This window comes from Onychomys torridus, chromosome 10 (assembly GCF_903995425.1).
Source record: "Onychomys torridus chromosome 10, mOncTor1.1, whole genome shotgun sequence".
Taxonomy (NCBI): Eukaryota; Metazoa; Chordata; class Mammalia; order Rodentia; family Cricetidae; genus Onychomys; species Onychomys torridus.
The window spans coordinates 94225208-94247076 of record NC_050452.1 but is presented as its reverse complement, the minus strand read 5'-3'; the positions used below and the strand labels follow the sequence as shown (position 1 = coordinate 94247076).

At 35.0% G+C, this 21869-nt stretch overlaps 1 protein-coding gene across 24 annotated transcripts in view; it reads left to right on the top strand.

Annotated features, from left to right (window-relative positions):
• Window positions 1-21869, top strand: part of Adgrl3 (adhesion G protein-coupled receptor L3) — a 763485-nt gene that overhangs the window by 655400 nt on the left and 86216 nt on the right. For all 24 annotated transcript variants that reach the window (XM_036200955.1, XM_036200954.1, XM_036200934.1 and 21 more), the window contains 3 exons: window positions 626-846; window positions 14758-14824; window positions 18147-18238. In XM_036200955.1, coding sequence (XP_036056848.1) covers window positions 626-846; window positions 14758-14824; window positions 18147-18238 — 380 coding nt within the window. The remainder of the gene's footprint in view (window positions 1-625; window positions 847-14757; window positions 14825-18146; window positions 18239-21869) is intronic.

The window sequence follows — 21869 nt, the reverse complement described above, 5'->3', positions numbered from 1 at the left end:
TTATTTTTCTTCCTTTCTTCTTTCCTTCCATATTTTCTTTTTTAAATTTTGGGGCACAGTCTTTAGCTCTCTAGCTCAGGCTACTTTCAATTCCTTTCCTTTTTCTTTATTAAATTTTTTTATTCATTTTACATACCAACCAGAGATCCCCTCCCATCCCTCCTCCTGCTCACTCCCAGCCTTATGGCCACCTACCCCCCAGTCCCTCCTCCCACAGCTACTTTCAATTCTGTTGTCCCAGCCTGTAGAGCCCTGGAGTTAGCTGTATACGCAATCAGATTCGGATTTAAAGATTTAAAATTCTTTAACTATAAAGATTTTAAAATTATAGGCTAATCTCAGTAGTAATTATCCCTGGGCTCTTAAACGATTTTCCTCTTAAATGTTACGATTTCCCTTATTTTAATGTGGTGTCAGCCTTAAGCTGTTAATTAAGATAAAAGGCAGTTTTCAAGTCAGTTGCATTTAATCATTTTATTGTTTATACTCTAAGAGTCTTATCCAGATTATTCTGTGGCAGACCTCTTTTATAACTGCTGGATTGATAGCCATTTACGTTAGTTTTGTGTCGGGCTGTAGTTCCAAGTGTTTGTTCCATGACTGAAGTCCGCGTTCCTTTTCCTAGATCGCCTGCGCGGTGTTTGCAGCGCTTCTGCATTTCTTCTTCCTGGCGGCCTTCACCTGGATGTTTCTGGAAGGGGTGCAGCTGTATATCATGCTGGTGGAGGTTTTTGAGAGCGAGCATTCACGGAGGAAGTACTTTTATCTGGTGGGCTATGGGATGCCTGCGCTCATCGTGGCCGTGTCTGCAGCAGTGGACTACAGGAGCTACGGAACAGACAAAGTGTGAGTGAACGGTTGTTCGCTGGCTCTCTTCTCTCCCTCTTTTCAGATCTACTCAAGGCAAAAGCTTTGGAATCTCTTGATGTGGATTTGACCTCACAGCATTCACTAAAAGAACCGCATAAGCAACCGAGAGTATGATTCAATGTATGGCTGGGTATTTGCTGTGAGCTTAAAAAAAAAAAAAAAAAGAAACTCTGATGCTATTTTAGAGCTTCGTGTTTGTATATCACAATCTCTAGTAACTGTAAGAATGATAATTTCATATTATTTTTCGGGGCATTCAGACATGTCATACTGCATGAAAACTGTTTTCATACCACAGAGATACTCCTGACACTTTTGGTTTCTAATTGCGTGATGTCAGGGCTCGTCCTGGATGGGTTTTTGTACTGTCAGGAAAACAGAAGGAGCAGGAAGAGTATGTGTTATTATGTATTTTTATAAATATTTTTATAAATATATTTATTTATATTTATTTTATAAATATATTTTTATAAATTTATAAATATATAAAACGTTATTATCGGAGTATAGTAATAAAGTTTGTTTTCAATACATCTTGATATTGTTGAGGTGTGTAGCACTTAAGAAAGACGTTCAGGTAGGGTATGATGGCCCATGGCACTTGGGAGGCAAAGGTAGGTAGATTTCTAGGTTGGAGGCCAGCCTGGTCTACAGAGGTAGTGCCAGGACAGCTGAAAAACTCTTTCTAAAATTTGAAAAACAACAACAAAGAAAAGAAAGAAACCATTGGAGCTAGAGAGATGCCTCAGCGGATAAGAGCACTGGCTCCTTTTCTAGAGGACCCTGATTTAGTTCTCAGCATTCACATGGCAGCCCACAACTGTCTGTAACTCTAGTTCCAGGGCATCTGGCACCCTCACATATGCAGGCAAAACACCACATACAAATAAGGACATTTTTTTTTTTAAAGAAAGAAAGACATTCAGTTCCAAAGACTTTACTGACAACTGAGGTCCAAAACAATGAATGAAAGTTTCACTAGAAAAAGTACAAAGAACTCCTGGTTGATGACCAACACTTACATTTTAGGTGTAGACAAAGGAGGGAGAATAAAAGCAAAGAAGAAGATTAAGCCGATCCCCAGAAACAGAACATTGGGACTGAGGGTCAAGGAAATAAGAGAAAGTTCTATATTAACCTTTCAGAACCAGTGGTGATTTATGTCAAAGATAATTAAAGTAGGATAATTACAGCAAGAAATCACTTGATCTTTGCCACAACTATCTCAAGACAGTGCTAGAACCACAAGACAAATCAGAAGGTGTTGAATAATACATTAGCAGAGGCTTCAGATATTATCTGTACCCTGAAGGAATTTCACTGAAAATATTGGTTTATATGATGAAAGTAATGGAGGAATTTTGATTATGGTGTCACATGAGCTGGGGAGGCTCAGGTTCTGTGGGAACATGCTTGCCTAGCATGCAAAAAAAGAAAATGTAGGAGGACTTTGTAAAAGATAAAGTCTTTAGAATACGTAGGCTGAGAAGAATCAAGGTGACACAAAATTAATCAAAAGAAAAATGGTTATTTCTCATTTGTAGTCAGTGTACATAGGCTGAATGAGAGGAAAGGTCCCAGGGTGATTTAAAAAAAAAAAAGATATAAAACTAAATGTAGCATTAGAAAGACCTTAATTGAATGTGTTGAAAGCTGCTTTAGAACTCACCACTCTCGTGGTTATATTGTATGGATGAGAAAATCAAGCCCATTCATTGTGATTTGTCTATCATTATAGAGATAGGTGTAAGAAGATATTGGATAAACCATCAGGTTTATTTCAAATGCGTTTGGACTTATTTTTGTGATGTTGAAATAACCTTTCTCTTTATTGGTAAGTGAAGAAAGGGATGAGTAATGTACATGTCTAAGCATGGAACAGTTGCACCAAGCATAAGATGCTGACTCTCTGTGGAGTGACGTGGTGAGGTCGTGTTAAGAGGACAAGAGTTTTGAAATGCTTTGAGCACTATGGAAAGTGTGTTAAAGAGCCAATTAGACATTAATAAAGAGATTTTGAGGCAGCACTGAAGGCTTGGGTAAGGTTAGATAACATTAATTTTTACAGAAATTAATAAGCAAGATTTTATGACTTTCTACAAGGCACCAGAAGCCTAAACACACTGGGAGTAAAGCATCTTGCTTCCCAGAAATGGAGATTCGTAAAGAGGGGATGACACAAAGAAGACACCAGGATTAGTGAGAGTAGTTAGAATAGAGCATGTGCTGCCCAGAACTTAACATACAATTAAGAGGAGACTATTTTGTTTCTGGTGCATTCTTTTTTAATAGAGTGACAGGCTATGTTATCAGTCTCTATGTAACAATTATTTTCAAATTTGATGTTGTAAATTGCAGTGAAGTCTGAATTCATTCTGTCAGTCCCAATAACAATCGTGGGATCAGACTACTATTAGCAAAATGATATCCAACTTGACTTGTAAATATGTCTTAGGAGAGGGGCATTAAATTCATCATAGGCTTTCTTTTTTTCTTCTCAAATAATATCTTTATTGATATAACTCACAGGCCATAAAACTATTACTTTGAAGTACATTCTTCAAGCATTTAAAGATGTTCCCAATGTCATGCACTCATCATCACTGAATTTTCAATATTTCCATCAACCTATAAAGAAGCCCATTAGTGGTCATTCCCCCTGGATCACAACATTTTGCATTTTTATTAATGTATTCTCCCCCTAAGAAGTTAAGCTGAGTTATATCATTATGCATGACCTTACACTATTTCCAATATTGTTCTTAAATAGTCCCATCTTGTTTGCTGGATATGTCTGCTTTTCTTTTTGTTTTTCTTCCATGTTTATCTTTTCTCCAGAGTTATTTGCAAATTTTCCTGTTACTGAACTGAGTGAAATTATTTGCTTTGTGTTTCAGTCATTTATTTTGAAATAAATGTCATTTTCTGGATAGTAGAAATCTGTCTTCTTAGAATTAATAATATACAGTCCCTAGTGACTTTGTTAAAGCTTTGACCATCATTGCCTTAATTTCCTGCCCTACAACTGGTAGGTCTCATTTACTGACACTATTACTCTGTGGGAATAGAGAGTGATTCATTTCCCAGGCACAATTCTAAACAATCCTTAATTGCTCAGTTATGCAATTATAATTTTTTCCAACCAAAAGCAAAGCAAAAGATTTAGATGAACGAAGATAGGTGAACGAGGGAGGAATAGAGAAAAATCTGGTAAAATTCTCTCACTGATAGGCATAAAGCATTTTAATGTTTATTTTACATTCAAGAAGTGTTCACAAAGATGACTCCAGGATGTATGGGGATAATATATCTAACTTCAACTTTGGGGGAGTACATTGAACCCAATATATGCCTAAGAATGTTTTTCTCTTAAGGAAGCTAGTGTTATTGAAAAGAGAACTGTTATTTTGTAATAGATATTTACCACAGAACCTGGCATGAATGTATCATGTTTCCATTTGGGCTTAATCAAGATAGCTTCTTAAAGATAATTATACTCAGTGGGTTCTATTTATTTATATATTTATTTTTCTTTTTTTCTGGTGTTGGCAATTGAACTGGGGTCATGGTATTTGAGGCAACCACTCAATCACTCAACTATAATCCCTAATCAAGGCATTGAGTTTTGACTCAACTCGTATGATTTCTACATTCTATAACTTGGTCTTTATTATCTTATGTCTGTCTTTCCAGTTTCTCTAATTAGTGTTGATTGATTTTATTTTATTCCAGAAGATGATTTGACTTTCCAAGTACTAACTATGTAGCTTTTTTTTCTTTCTTGTGTAATAATACAGCAAAGCAAATTTTTAGAAGTTATCAGAAATACTTTGGTTAAGAAATGGTTAGAACTATTAACAGGACTGGCAGAAGATTTTTAATAAAGAAAACTTGCTTTTCCATGTACCTCTTACTTAAGTTTCAGGCTACATTGATTTCTGAAATCAATTGTTGGTAGTCTCATCTAATATAAATCCCAATAACCCAGAAATCAAAGATATTGCCAGCTATGTTCTGAAATGCTTCCAAATCTCTGTAAAATAAATGCTTAAGTCTTGGAAATTTCATGATTTTTAATTTTTGTTCTAATTTAATATTTAGAGTATATCCGAAATAACTCCAATTAATGTATTATATTGTAATGTAGTCTAAATAATAATTTTCTCCTTTCCATTCTCTTATTGTGTTTAATCATTTCATTATAGTGATAATGAGGTATTACATATGAAACCTTTAACAATAGCAGCATACATTTCTAAGAAATAGACTCATACTGATGGTAGATGATGAATTTAGAGATAAAATTGTCTTGTAGGCTAAATAAATGTTATTTCGATACACATAGAGATAGCTATCATATTCCATCTGGCTGATGGATTATGATGTGTTTTTCTATGCAGTGTTATTAGGCTGTTGAATTTATTATGTACAGAATACACACTCATGAACAAAGCTCACATGATTTGATCTTAAGATGTTGTTTAGTTTGCCATCAATTTGCAATGCTTATAAGAGAGTCATTATCTTGTGATGTTTGAATAACAAAATCTTTTAATCTAATTGACATATACTCAAATATATACTTATAATAACATTCGGACACAATAGCATGACATTTAAACAAATCTATTTGAATAACAAAAAATCTTTAAAAAATAGCCCTCTGCCAGTGGATCACAAATGTGTATTGCACTGTTAATCATGAGCATATATTTCATTTTTGCCTCTGATCATTTATGCTTTTATTCTTTAGGAGAAGCAATGAAGCCATTCCATGGGATACTGTCAGAACATGATTATAATGAAGTTTAATAATAATTCAAACAGGAATGTTCTGAAATTCAGTTCTAAATACTGTGATTTTATGACCTTAAACAAATCAGTTCATTTAAAATTTATCAAAACATTACAAAGATATGAACAGTTTAAACACTTAAAAATCTAAATAGTTTTAATTGTTAGTCTAAGTAGCTTTAATTGTTTCTTTGGACTTGTCTCACAATCTCTTGTGAACAATCAAAGAAAGTGCATAGCATCCTGACTGGGTTGGAAGAAGGAGTACAAATTGAGCTACAGGAAGAAGGAGGGCTTGAGGAAGGGATAAAGCCAGAGGACAGTCTAGGAGACAAATTGTGGGCTGGAACTTGGTACCAGGCTTTTAAGTGCATGGATTAAACCAGAGCATGCATAGCCAATCTGAAATCCATGAATAGCAGAAGAGTCACACTCTTAAAAATAATTGATACCACATTGCAATCTGAAAATCACTATAAAGCCATCTTATCTTTATGGGTATCTCCACATTGTAGTGAAGTTGTAGTCTGTTAACTAAAATCACCAAGTTTTATTCAGCTTATCAAATAACTTGTATATGCATTTAGATAGAAAAAAAGTCGCTGATTATTGGAAAAACAGCAGATTATAGTATTATCCAATTATATTATAGTATTATCAAAGAAAGAGACTTTGAGGAACATTGAGCTTGCTGGTACCTGATAGTTACATTCATGAGTTTATTTATAAATTTGTCCACAATTTCTAATTACTAAAACTCTCCCTGAAAATTAGATTTTCACACATATTATCCTGTAGAAATTATTATAGCACACTACAAAGCATTCTTATTTTAATTGATACAAAACATGTAGTGCTGTGGGATGTTCTCTATGCTGTGAATGTGTTACTCTGATTGGTTGATAAATAAAGTGCTGATTGGCCAGTAGCCAGGCAGGAAGTATAGGCGGGACAAAGAGAGAGGAAAATTTGGGGAACAGGAGGGCTGAGGAGGAGATGCCAGCCTTTTGCCATGAGGGGCAAGATGTAAAGTATATCGGTAAGCCATGAGCCATGTGGCAAGGTATAGATTTATAGAAATGGGTTAATTTAAGATATAAAAACTAGATAGCAAGAAGTCTGTCACAACCATACAGTTTATAAGTAATATAAGTCTCTTTTTGTTTACTTGGCTATGGGGATTGGTGGGTGAGGGAGATTTGTCCTGACTATGGGCCAGGCAGGACCAGGAAAACTTCAGCTACAGTTAGTTCTCCATGAATGTGTCATCAGCTCCTGTGTCTGTTGGATATGTAAAACAGTGTAGCCAATGAGGAAGTACTTTTCAGTGATATCTATGCACATGCTTTCTGTGCATATGTATTGAAGACTAAGGTTTTATTGTGCCATTATGTTCTTACCAAGGAGTCCTATCACTGGAATAAAACTATCACCATAACAATACCAGGTTGATTTTCAATTTTCTGTGGAGGAGTTATCTATTCCTACTGTATCAGATAGTAAGAGGACACTGTCCTGATATTTTTAGAATGCATTGAAACACGGCACAAGTAATACTCCATATTTATTATTGGATAAAATGAAATTTTAAAAATGCCCACAGATGTGATTTCACATCTGCTTATCACTATATACATTAGAATGTTTACATTCTGTAGGGTGGCAGTAATAAAAGAGTTAATAATAAAAGTTAGAGCTATAAAATTTAGAACCCTTCAAAAAGTTAAACATTGTCCTATGTGGTTAGGTGTGGAGATGGGTAACAGTAGTCCCAGTACTTGGCAGGCTGAGGCAGGCTGGATACTATGAGGCCATGGATTTGAGATCAACCTTAGCAAAAAAAAAAACAACCAAACAAGTTCCTTTCACAATACCAATCCAATAATAGTTATGCCATGACCCAAACAAACGTATGTGCATGTAAAAACCCTTTTCATTGTTTGGAGACCAAACATCTATCAACAGACAAAAAGACAATAGTTGAATTAGATATAAGACTGAAAATTATTCAGAATAAAACATAGTAGTACTAACTGGTACAGAATGGATAAACATTAAAAATATTTTTTTCACTGGGCGGTGGTGGTGCACGCCTGCAATCCCAGCACTTGGGAGGCAGAGCCAGGCGGATCTCTGTGAGTTTGAGGCCAGCCTGGGCTACCAAGTGAGTTCCAGGAAAGGCGCAAAGCTACACAGAGAAACCCTGTCTCGAAAAAAAAAATTTTTTTTCAGAAAGGTGTACTATAAAATACTATATATAGTGTATAATCCTATTTATATGAAATATGCAGAGAAGGCAAATCTTAAAACAAATTACAGTGATTGCTATATAATAAAGGGGTTTGGAATATTGTAGATAAGAAAAAAGAACCAGACATGATGTGGGTTTTGATGAATAAAAAAACATGATTATTCTGATAATTTTACTACTCTTAAATACATTTAAAATAATAAAATTTGTGAATTATTTATAAATCATCACACTAAAGCCATTCAATAATACAAGAGAATTTATTTTTGAGAAATGAGATTTTAAAAATTCTGATATATTTCCAAAGCCAATTTTCAGTATGTATGCATTATATATAGCATGTAGATTTCTTATCCATTCATTAAGAATGCATATTAATGAAGCAATTTACAACTTTACTTTACTATATATCTTTTTCCTCTTGTACAGACTTTGCTGTCAGGTGGACATATAAAATTCAGACTCTACTACTCATCTGTAAAGTGAGGGTTATCATAAAGACTTATATAAGACTACTGTGATATATGAATCTGCGTATTTATATGTACACATATATTCATGTATAGCTATGTATGGAAACCTGTATTATATTAAATTACAGAATAAATAAGCATTACTGGATTTTATCTTTTATTAATTGTATCTTGTATTAATAGTTCTATTATTTGATTGGTACAAATGAATAAATGTGAATTTTATGATAAACAACATTTTAAAATATTAATTAAATTGTTAATAATTGTACATTTGTTAAAGTGGTAATCATAATTGTCATATTACCTCTTTTGACATACATAAGAAGAAACTGTGGGAAATACTGAGACATTTAGTATTGATCAATTATAGCAATAGTGGAGATTCCTTCGTAAGAACATGATATATTTTGCTGAAGAAATAATATGTATTTTTTAACAAATTAAGAAGTAAAAGACATAAAGACCATATAAATTGCATTTAATACACTTAGAAATAGCTTCAAACTCTAAGATCCCAAACTGAAACTCAAATGCTAGTCTTGTCTACAACTACAGGCTCCTTTCCTGTGTGAGTGACAAGTGATTCATTGTCTTTCAAGAACGTGCTCACTGAATAGTTCGTGTATAGGTGTTCTATGAAGATAATTATTTTTTAAAAGTTCTTGACAAATGTATTTTGCAATAAGTTTAGGACTACATTCATTTTGTTTGGAGTTTATCATCTCTTTCTTCTCTTCCTTTCTTCTTTGTTTCTTGCCCCCATATCTCTTCATTTTTTCCTTAACCATTTGCTCTTACATAGACAAAAAAGAGATAATAGAAAGGTGGATAGTTAGGTAATAAGTAATAAATTAAGAGATTACATATATATATATATATATGACCTAGGAAATGGATATTAAGTGATTTACAAAGTCATAAACATCTTGATATGAAAATATCACAAATTTCACTATCTAATAACACCTAAAAACTGTTTCTAATTACATATACATTTTCCTTAGACTGTTTCATCTGCAATTTTGCATCTTATTGAAGCAAATAGCATTGATAATCTATATCTCTTCAGAAAACTTTGGATACTAGTCAGATGTATGTTTGATTAATAATTTATAACAGTAACAAAATCCAACATGTCAAAGCAGCTTGATATACTCCAGATCATGGATAAGGAACTACAGTCTGATGTTGTGACTAAATATCATGGAACATGCTGTAGATGATGGTTGTGTCTTTGGGTTGTTGGCCTTGATGTTTTTTTCTAAATATAGAGCCATACCTTTTAAAGATAGGGTATGAGAATAAAATGATATCTGTAGTTTAGTATGTAAAGAGGATAAATTTTAGCAGTACAATTTCTGTTGTGTTATTTTACGGAATTAATTTTCCTGTGATGAAAAAATTTTTTTTTCATTTTTCTGTTTTCTGAGTTTACATGAAGGTAGTTATTATTGAATAGGTAATTGGCTTTTTAAGGAAACATGATATCAACTTCTTTACTAATAGTTTTAATGATATGTCCTACATTTTGGAGAGCAATTCTAAAGGAAAATAGCAGTTTAATCTTCGAGGCTTAGCACTGATTCATTGGAGTGTTGAAACCAATAACAGTGTATCAATGCAATAAGACTTCATCATGTGAATAGCAATATGCAGTACCTTTTGAAAACTAATACAATAAGAGAATTGTAGTTGGAGTTTTCCTGCCTGGCCCAGTCAGGATAAATCTCTCTTACCCGCCAGTCCCACAGTCGCTCAGACCCAACCAAGAAAGCACACAGAAACTTACATTGTTTACAAACTGTATGGCCGTGGCAGGCTGCTTGTTATCTACTTCTTTTATCTTAAATTAACCCATTTTTGTTAGTCTATACTTTGCCACATGGCGTGTGGCTTACCAGTGTCTTTACATGTTGCTTTCCATGACGGCGGCTGGCGGTGTCTCCCTCCAGCCTTCTATTTCCCAGAATTCTCTTCTCTCTTGTCCCGCCTATACTTCCTGCCTGGCCACTGGCCAATCAGAACTTTATTTACACAGAGCGATATCCACAGCAGAGAATTTTAATGGCACATTTGTGTTTCATTAATGAAACAAAAGACAAGACACATATGCCACATGAAAAGTGCTCCTTTGAATTCTAGAATGTACTTAGTATTGAACAAGAAAGAGGTAATAGGGCCAGGATGAGCTTTCTTTTCACCCATAGGTCATGTCTATTCTTTTAGTATTTCTAAAAACCAAATTCAGATATTATACACAATAGACTGAATATCCTTTAAAAATAAAAAAAAATCAAGGTGTTTTGAAAACTAAACAAATATGGCCTACCAAAATTACCAGTTTTGTTAGGTAAATGTTACTTTGTAGATCTCAGCGGTTTTCAGATAAACCGTTTTCTTTAGAAGTTGATTTAACCATTTGTAAGCTAACCTTATTTTTGTTTGTGTGTGTGATAAATTGTTCTTTTAGCATTTGTCTCACTAATTGGCTCTGATCACCTCCTAGCCAGTGGTTCTGGATTTTATCTCAATAGCATAGAGGGGCCAGACTTTAGAATACTGTGGGGTTGGGCAAATACACGGTCAGATGTAACTATATAATGCCATCCTTCACATTTAAAGCCAAGGATAGTTCTTTTAATATTGGCTCAGTGAATAAAGCAGAAACCATGCAAATTTTGAAGCTGGGTAATGGGAAAGAAATGAAATTCAGAAAGCTTTGCAAAAGCCTGCATGCAGCCAAAAACAACAGCAGGTATGGCCATATGGCAATCAAATTAGAGGCTTCCTTACCCCACAGATTCCGGAGGATAGTAAAGCAGAGACAGCACGCATGGAGGGACGATTTACTCGGTGCATGTGGAGTTTCACACGGTCTCTTCCACTGTTCACTTATGAAGAGAATTTAAATAATTTTAAACAAGTAGATACTGAATTTTTTCCTTAAAGGCTAAAAATAATGTCTCATTTTCCTTCTATACTTAAAGGAGATTGTTGGCCAAATACAAACTTCAAAATAAAGCATTTGTTAAGCTGGCATTCCTAAAGAAATCAAGCCTGGTAAAGATAAAGTTAATGTCATTATATTATTTACATAAAATATATGAAGATATTAAAGTTTTAAACCAACTTTAATCTAACAAAAATTACTCATAAAAAATCACTCATAATATGATTAAAGTCATGTCTATTTTTTACCTGTAAAAAATATTTTCTAGAAGATCTTGAAGCACATTTTTCATATAATAAAAATTATTTGCTAAAAATGTACTTTAGTTCTTAGATGACCTCTCAAATTTTGTGAGCTATAAATGGACTATCTTATTATCAGTCATTCTTAAATGATTATTATTGTTGTATTGTGTTGCTATAACTTGAACAGTGGAGAGAGAAAGAGAAACAGAGAGAGAAAGAGAGAGACAGAGACATGAAAAGAGAGAGGTGGGGGGGAAGTACATTTGATTTAATCTGGAAAAATGCACTTGCTTTGTCCTTTATTGTTTTTAGCCTAAAGGAAAATCTAGTCTTTGTAGAGAACCTAGAGATACTTATGGAAATTCCTCTACTCATTCAAGTCACTCATACATCCATTCCTTGAAGGGGTGGCAAGCTAGCCTACAGTAAGTGTGAAAACAGTAATCAGATGTGAAACTTGATCTCCCTGATTCATGTCTCTTCATGGCAACACTACACTCCTTTTTTCTATGACAAAATGTAGCTGGCTTTCTTTTGGGCCACCAACCAGCTCTCAAGTCATGAAACAGAGACTTATTAGTTATGAATCCTTGGCCTTATCTTATGTTTGTTTCTTGCTAGCTCTTATAACTTAATTAACCTGTTTGTGTACGTCTACATTTTGCCTTAGGGCTGTTTACTCTTTTTTCTTTTCTTTTCTTTTTTTTCTTTTCTTTTCTTTCTTCTTTCCTCTTTCTTTCTTTCTTTTTCTTTCTTTCTTTTGTTCATTTGTTCTTTTTGTATATCTTACTTTTCTGATGTCTCTATGTCTGTCTGTCTGTTGGCTGCCTGGCTTCTGGCCTTGGGCATGTCTCTCTTTTTCTCCCTCATTCTCTTCTCTCCTTCTAATCTCTCTCAAGTCTAGATCTCTCCTCCTACCTATTTCCTCTTTTCCCACCACCCACACCTGACCCTCAACTGCCTACCTATTGGCCATGAGCTTTTTATTAGACCAATCAGGTTCCATAGGCAGGCGAAGTAACACATCTTTAACATAATTAAACAAATGTGGCATAACCAAATGTAATACACCTTTACACAGTTAAAATAATGTTTCATAACAACAAAATATTTAAGTACAAGAACAAAGGAATAAATAACTGTTCAAACAAATAAATGGCTAGTAATTTAAGATCTAATTGCTTCTATAATAGTATTTTCCAAGAGGAATTCTTATGTGTATTTGAACAATAATCAACAGTCTTGTCTAGATAGAAATGATTGACTAGTAATCAGTTGCTTACTGGAGTGCCCACCTCACTGCTCTTCAAGTTAGTTTATATGGATTTAAAGTAAAGGAAGATAGCCATATGCCTAGAGATTGATGTGTGGTGGTGATTTGTGTGCGTGTGTGTGTGTGAGTGTGTGTGTGTGTGTGTGTGTGTGTGTGTTTGCTTAGAAACATGGCTACCGACCATCTTAGAAAAATGTAAAAATTTTAAAAAGTAGAAAACAGTAAACAAGTTATAGTCACTGCCTCTACCAGTCAAATGAATAAATGTTAGTATTTTGAAATATTTTCAGTAATTTTTGTTGTTTTGAGACAAGGTCTCTATGTAACATCTCTGACTGTCCTGGAACTCATTATGTAGACCAGGCTGGCCTTGAACTCACAGAGATCCACCTGCCTCTGCCTCCTGAGTGCTGGGATTAAAGGTGTACAGCACCACCACCCAGCTACTTCAGTAACTTTTAAATAAAACATATAGCTAAAGCCTTTAGATTATCCTATTTGGTTTCTCCACTCTCCTGTATGAGACAACCCTTAAAAAGAGTTCATGGGTTTTTTCTTTCCACTTAAACAAATATGTATATGCATCTATGAAAATAATGAAGTATTTAGCTAGTGTATATATGTGTGTATATGCATATAACATACATTGTTTCATTTATTAAGAACATATATACATTTAATAGATTATATTACTACTTTATATAGCTTTTCACTGAACAACCACTACTTCTTCCTTCCTCCTCCTCCTCCTCTTCCTCCTTTCCTTCCATCTTTCTTTATAGTGCTAGAATCTGAGCTTAGTCTTGAGGGTCACTGAAGTCTATCACCAGCCCTCAATATATTTTTATATGATTCCCTTTGGCAAACATTTATCTAGTCTATTTTCAACTCTCATATTATTTTATCAGATGAAAGACAATATTTTATTTATCATTTCATTGAGAATATGTGTAAAATCCTTTCATGATAAATTTCTGATATCCTGTTACTCTGACTTAACATTGGTATAATCATCAGCATTTTCAATCCTTTGAATACAAGTTAAAAGTGCATAACAAAATGCTGTTGGGTATTTACCAATGGAAATGTTCTTTTTAATTATGCCTCAAATATTACAAAATGGCAAATTATTCAAGATATTATTCTTAACATCAAATAATTTGTTCAATATTTGCATTAATCTTTCTCATAGCTAGTCACTTTCACTTTGTCTTCCTGTCACTGGGAAGAACGGAAATGTAATTTCCCAGAGGCTTTACGAAGTGGGGGAGTACTAACTGCGGCTGAAATTAAGTGATTAATAATTTACTTTGTAGGTCATGAATCAACTTCCTCAGATGCTAAAGGACCACTTGCAACACCAGAAGCATGAGCAGTAACAATGCTCTTTTTAAGGCTTCAGAACTCTCAAAGGTTGGCTGCCCAACCTAATTAAACTTCAATCTTCTGATACCAAATTTATTTCTTCCTTGTACTGAATTTCCTCAGATCTTCTTGACAGGAAAATGTCACTTTGCCTGACAGCTGATAGACAGGTTATGTAGCAATGTAATTGGAGAGAAAAGGATAGTTTAAAGCTCCTGGGTTTAGTGGCTTTGTGTATGGGTTTTTTCTTTTTTTTCCCTCTAAGGTTTCAATGACAGACACAAAAGGCCTTAGCAAATAGGCCTGATGCCATTTATTTGCCTGCTTCCTCCAGGGGTAATTATCTTACTCCATCAATAGTGCTGTCAGGAATTGGGCATGTAATTCAGCATTTAAATGAACATGCAATGTAATATTTCCTGTCTCCCAGTGGATGCTGTGCTACTTGCATTCTTCTCTGTCACTGGCTCACTCTTGATGTATGTCCTGTACCCAGTCCTTGAATGGCTTCTCTCCCTGGTGTTTCCCTGCAGATGTTGGCTTCGACTTGACACCTACTTCATTTGGAGTTTTATAGGACCTGCGACCTTGATAATTATGGTGAGTACCCCTCATTAACTATGCACTTCCCAGGTCAAGAAATAAAACTTCCACTATTCATGTACTAACTGTCTTAGATTTACATAGGTTAATTTGGGGAAAGCATGTACTTATATGACCCTACATAACTCAAGCAATTAGACACTCATTACAGTCTACTTTTAGATGGTAAAATAGTTCATCAAAACTGATGGAAAAGCAAAGTAAGCATTTACAGGAGTAAATGGCTACTCAAGAATTCAGTACAACATCATCCATACAGATGTCTTCACAACTGAACAATGATAACTTTTACAGTATTCTATTTCCCTCTTCTTTGGGATAGTTGGAATTGAAAATAGATAGGAATTAGAAAAGTAGGTGGACACCTGGCCACTTCCATTTATTTATTTATTTATTTAAGCCCTCAAGACTTTAAAATTAAAAAAAAAAAAAGATTTTACTTGCAAGTGACACAACTGAATTAGGCCTGTCTTCTGGAATCATTCCTCCTACATTGTTATCTGAGTAATATCTTTATTTCCCACGTCACTTGTCCTAATTTAAATGAATCTTTTAGCATAGTATCATTGTCACCATTACAAACCTAGGGCCCACAAGATGGCTCAGCAGGTAAAAGAGCTTGCAACTAAGCCTGTGGAACTGCGTTTTATTCCTGGGACCAACAGGGTCAATAGAAATAAAGCACTCTGCAAGTTATCCACTGACCTCTGTATACACAGCATCACATGCACCTCCCATGTTCACCCAGAAACAGTAAAAGAAATGTAACAATAATATACTATTGGCCAGTAGCCAGGCAGAAAATATAGGCAGGACAAGCAGAGAAGAGAATTGTGGGAGGTAAAAGGCTGGGGAGGAGGAGACACTGCCAGCCTCCACCATGAGAAGCAACATGTAAAGACACTGGTAAGCCACAAGCCACGTGGCAAAATATAGACTAACAAAAATGAGTTAATTTAAGAGTAAGAGCTAGATAATGGTAGGCCTGAGCTAATGGCCAAACAGTTTAAATAATATAAATGTCTATATGATTATTTTATACGTGAGTTGTGAGACCGTGATGGCTTGATGGATCCTGGAGAGAAGCTCTCCAACTACAATATACAAAGCTACTGCCCATTTTTCGAAAGAAGTGGTAACCCCTTGGCTTTGATTAAAATATAGGGCTAATTTTTTTTTCTGAAGCCTTGTTTGCTAGATATATTTTAAAATAAAAAAAAAAAACACTTCAGACTTGAAAACAACAATATGGCATGATTACTACATAATATGTGTGTATACATATATGTAAATTTGTCATGCATATGTGTACACACATGTATAAACATGCACACACAGAGAGGTAACGGAAAAGCCTGTTGTCTGAAATCAATCGTATTGACTATTACGAAAATATTTGAGAGAGTAGGAGTTAGTCTGTAACCAAACAGCATTTCATGAAGTGAAAGAAAGGAAAGCAAAGAACGTCAAATGATGACCCTGGGCATCCTATTAGTCGCTTATCAGTTTAGGTTAAGCTTTTAGCCACTCAGTGATGTTTGTTTGTTTGTTTGTTTGTTTGTTTGTTTTGTTTACAGTTTTCTCCTTTCATTTGATTTTACTTTTGAGACTCAGAGATCATTGACAAAGAACCATGAAGCTCTATTACAGTGAGAATGTCAATGGAGCATTTAATTGAACTTTGGTGCTCTGCATCAATCCCCAGTAGTATAGTGTAGAAACTAATCACCTGGTTCAAGTGTAATTCAGCGTATGGCTTTCTTTATAGCAGTGGTTCTCAGTCTGTGGGTTACAATACCTTTGGGAAAAAATATTTTTTATTTTTTATATCTATATCTCCAAAAATATTTACATTACAATTCATAAAAGTAGCAAAATTACAGTTATGAAGTAGCACTGAAAATAATTTTATGGTTGCAGTTCACAGCAATATGAGAAACTCTATTAAAAGAGTGTAGCATGAGGAAGGTCAAGAACCATTGCTTTATAGTTTTCATATAAAGCATATAGGTATTTTTATGTTATTTTAAGTTATAGACACTTTTCTAGCTTTTGTGGCATAACAATACCATTGAGAGAGCCTCTGCTTACAGTCTAGTCTATTGTAGCATCAGAATTTAACCGGCATTTTCTAATCCATTTTACTTATGCATTCAAAATGTACTGAAGTTGGTATTTGTGCTTGTCACCAGGTGTGGCAGTACAGATCTGTAATACTAGAATGGGTAGTCAAAGGCAGGAGGATGACCAGAAGTGCAAGGTCAGCCTTGTCTATGTAGTGAGGTATAGGTCAGCTGGGGCTATATACTGAGACTGTTTCAAAAAATAATAAATAAAATAAAAAGTACTGATACATTAATAATTTAGCATCTGTAAAAGCGTATCTCTATGCTGGCAGGCTGACTAACCCTGCAACTGCCCAGGCCCAGAACCAGGTTTAAGTTTTGGCCCACCCCAACACCAACCCCATCTATGATCTGCTGGAGCATAGGTGCAGAGGTGGTGGAGGTCCTCTTGATCCAGGGCTACAGGATCTTCAGGACTCAGGGCAGCAACAGAACATCCAGAAGTGTCCGAGTGACAGCCCAGTGTCTGTAGTGTATCAGAGATGAGGGACCTGGAACCCAACCAGTGATTCTTTGCAGTGAACGCCTGCATGTAAAGATGTATGAATAAAGGGGTTTACTGTGTGACTCACTTTATCAACATTGCAACTTCCATGAAGAGATTTTTCCCTTTCTTCCTTTTTTGTCCTTCCTTTTTTATCTTGAGTTTTATTTTGCTTTATTTTTTAAGGGGGAGGTTTCAGAGGCAGAGGGCAGATTTGAGGGGACAGGAGATAGGTGGGATCAGGATGTAGAATGTGAAAGACAAACAATAATTTTTTTAATAAAAAATTTAAATGTATCTCTAATAACTAAAATGGAAATTGTCTATAATTAATCAGTCTAGAGACATGTTCATAGAATGTCAATGCATTAGTTCTCTTAGACTTATTCCTGGATTTGGGGGTTTTGGTTTTCTTAAGCATGCACTGGGCATTGAGTTTTTTTCAGAATTTCAACAGCATCCTTCCAAATTACCACTGATTTTACATTTTGTATGTATTTGGTACAGCCACATTTTTAATTCAGTGGTATCACAATTCACAAATCTGGCTTCTTGCTTTTGCTAAAGCATTAGGCAGTCACCTGTGATTCAATTCCTTTAAGAGTCTACTGAAAACAAATTTCCCAGAAAATTCATGTGTTACAGGGAATGGACTTGATTTTGTTTTAATATTATGGTTATATACATAGCATTACCTTTTGCATTTCAGCTGAATGTAATCTTCCTTGGGATTGCTTTATACAAAATGTTTCATCATACTGCCATACTGAAACCTGAATCAGGCTGTCTTGATAATATCAAGTAAGTGATTCTTAGTTTTATTTTTATAGACTGTACTTTAAAATTGTTTCTAGTTTATACTGTAAAAAAATGATATAACAAAATAGTATTAAAGTTTAATGTGTTGATTTTGTTGAGTAACGTTATTTATTGACAGTAAGGTAACTTGATCAGCTTACATTGTAATGAGACCCTATCTCTAAACCTACCTTTCCTTGTAAGCCATAATTTATAAATATGTTTTTAATGTCTACATTCACTATATCTTTTAAAGAAGTGCATCATTTCTACATGAGAACAGAAACTACTTTCTAGTGCAGTAACTGTATGAAATCTCTCACACTGTACTCAGTCCCTCAGAGCAATGGGGCTTGCAAAGGTCCCAGTACTGATGGTACCTTCAGTGATGTTTCCTATAGTGATGATACCTGCAGTGATAGTTTCTGCAGTGATTATGCCTACAGCAATGGTACCTGCAGCAGTGGCTTCTGCCATGGTGGTACCTGCAGTGATGGTTTCTGCAGTGATAATTTCTGCAGTGATTTTACCTACAGCAGTGGTGTCTGCAGTGATAGTACCTGCAGCAATGGCTTCTCCAATGATGGTACCTGCAATTGCATTTGTTAAAGGATGAGAACTGGTAGTACTTGCAGGTACCAAAAAAGGAATTTCACATCACTGGAAAACAACCATGAAATACTGAGTCTGAGTATCTCTGTCCTCTTACCCTTCCAATAAGGGAGGTGCACTTTCTCTACTGTTCATAAGCATGAGTGGAGAACGTTTTATCCAAAGTGCCCAGTTTCAAAACATTATAGAATTTTAAAGTAGTTCAGATTTGAGAAAGGGTGTATACAGTTCATGTAGAGTTTGATGGTCGAGAATTCCCAATCTGAAAATAAAAGCCAAAAATTGTCTAAATCCAAAGATCAAAAATCTGAGACTTTTTGATCAATATGTTTGACTATCAAAACAGATTGTATTTGGACTTTCTCTCTCAGTGATTCTGCGTCTTTATTTTGAAATATAAGTTCTAACTCACCTACCTTTAAAACATTTATACCTTCTCCTAGAAAGTAAATGTACCTGGAATATTTTTCACTCAATTATCCTTTCACTTTCAAATTCTTTCCTTTATTACAAATGTTGTATGTTTTTATCCTCAGACAAGTATAAAATACAGAAATATAAAATATTCATATTTCATGTTAACCCACAATGAAAATACATATAAAAGCTAAATTACATTTTCTGAAGTCTCTGAATTTCTTGTTATAAGCAACATTGTATTTTAATTTACTTACTGGTCTTGATATTTGAAAAATATATTAACATTGAGGACATTAGTTTCATACACACATATACATACACATGTGCATATACACACACCCATGCTAAATTGCATTTTCACGTGATTTCTGATGTGGTGTGTTGACTTGGATGAATAATTCTATGAAGATGAATGCACATTCAGGACATTCAAGGGACACCTGAGATTTCCCTGTGCTTCAGGGTCCTGCTTTAACTATGTCGGACAAGTCATGTCACTTACTTCCTAGCTTTCTATATTGGTGCCTGACAGACAGTTGCTGGGACAGGTGCTTCGGAAGACCACAGTATACTAGGATGGTAGTGACAGAGGTTACTGGCACTAAGCAGTTAACTTTGGTGAATGAATAACTCTCCTAAGTTAATTTAATGAGTAGCTAAGGAGTCAGGAAAGTCAAAGCATTTTAGGGGTAACTAGAAATTATCCACCCTGAAGTACTGTCTCGTATTCATAATTTTACTTTCTTGTTACAATAATGATTATGTTACTGAATTACGTACAATTAAGTTGTCATTCTAAAATGTGCTGTGCATTCCATACTGTTCCTGATGAAAGTGAGTTTTGATATGTTAAGTAGCCACATAAAACACATTTTTCTTACAGCATACTTTACTCAAGTCATTCTATACCTTTTGTTCTATGTTGTAAATTTATGTAGGTAATTTTAAAGTACCATTTGGCAGATTAAACAAAAACCCAAACCAAAACAAAACACCAAAAAAACCCAAAAACAAAAAAGCCTTTGTCTTTATTTCAACATCTACCAGGGTAAAACTTTAAAAAAATTGCAGTCATTGTCATATCTCCAAGTAATTTTAAAGTAGTTTTATAAACTCTTTGGGAAATCTAACATTTCTTTAAACCTATTTCTTGTTCTTAGTACTGACTGTCACATATTGCACAATATATTTTTCGATAGCAAGTACTGTTTAGAACAGTAGAACACCCCAAAACTAATGAGTATATTTAATGACATTGATCACATTAAGTTTTATAATACAAAGCAAAATGAAGTCATTAGTAAGAATACTTTGGTTTGCATTCCATCTAAACTGCTTCGAGTGTTTGGAGAGTACTGAATTTTGCCGAGTCATGATTCCCTCCTTACACCTGTATAATAAGTGCAGCATAACCGACCATCCACTGTGCCTTTGGATGCTTTCAAAAAACTCCATAAGGGAGGACTAGTTGTTAAAATGATGTGTCACATGACTTTAAAACCGAGCTGTGATGGTGTCTATGCTGCCAGAAAAGGAGCAGCAATAGTTTATGAATGTAAGAAAGGGGAGTGATTGTCATAGCGTCATGTGACCTGAGGAATTACTGGAACCATATCCAGAGCATTGATGGAAGGGTTCACTGCCTTACAGTTCAGAAAGAACACTTTTCTGCTGCACCAAAAGAATCCAGGAAGGCTAAGCTTTGTGCACTGTGACAAAATGGAGGAAATGACATTGGCGTAATGTCATATGCTGATAGAAACACAGCAGACTACTAAACTGAGGGACTTCTAATCACACTCTTCTACACAGAAAGATGATCTTTGGAAGAACAAGAGAGTATGTGGGAGAAAGATCAATCCATCTCCAGAAAAGAAACTCTTTATTACTTCATAAAATCTGGGGGAAATTTAATTTTATTTGAATTGCATTGTATTAGGTAAGACGTAGTTGTAAGAATTGACAGGGTTGGAAGTAGAAGTGTGGAGGACGTTCTCTTTCAAACACTGAACACAAGACATTTTGTGTGGCTGCTGCTGCTGCTGCAAAAAAAAAAGTGTTATTGGAAACTGGAAGATTGTAGATGTATCCTGCTTGTTAAATAAGAAACACAGCCAGTTGCAGAGTTAAAAACCACGAGGTCAGAGCCAAAGCAGAAAACCTTACCCTTCACTGCCTCTGCGGTTCCTCCTCTCCGCAAGAGACCTACTTCTGTGCGTCCTGTCTATTTAAAGACTTTCTGTTCTCCTCCCTCATTGGTTGTAACCCAGCCACATGACCTCCTCGTCACTGCCTGTTTGTACAGACCTCCAGGTCTTCTATGGTTGGTATTGAAATTAAAGGCGTGTGTCTGCTATGCTGGCTGTGTCCTTGAACACACAGAGATCCGCCTAGCTCTGCCTCCCAATTGCTGGGATTAAGGGCGTGCCCCACTACTGCTCAGCTTCTGCTCTGGCTTGCTCTGACCTCAAGGCAACTTTATTGACATACAAATAAAATCACATTTCAATACAAATAAAATATCACTATATTTCCCCTTTTCTATTTTAATAAAAAGAAAAAAGGAAAAAATTATAACTAATATAAGAAAAACTATATACAA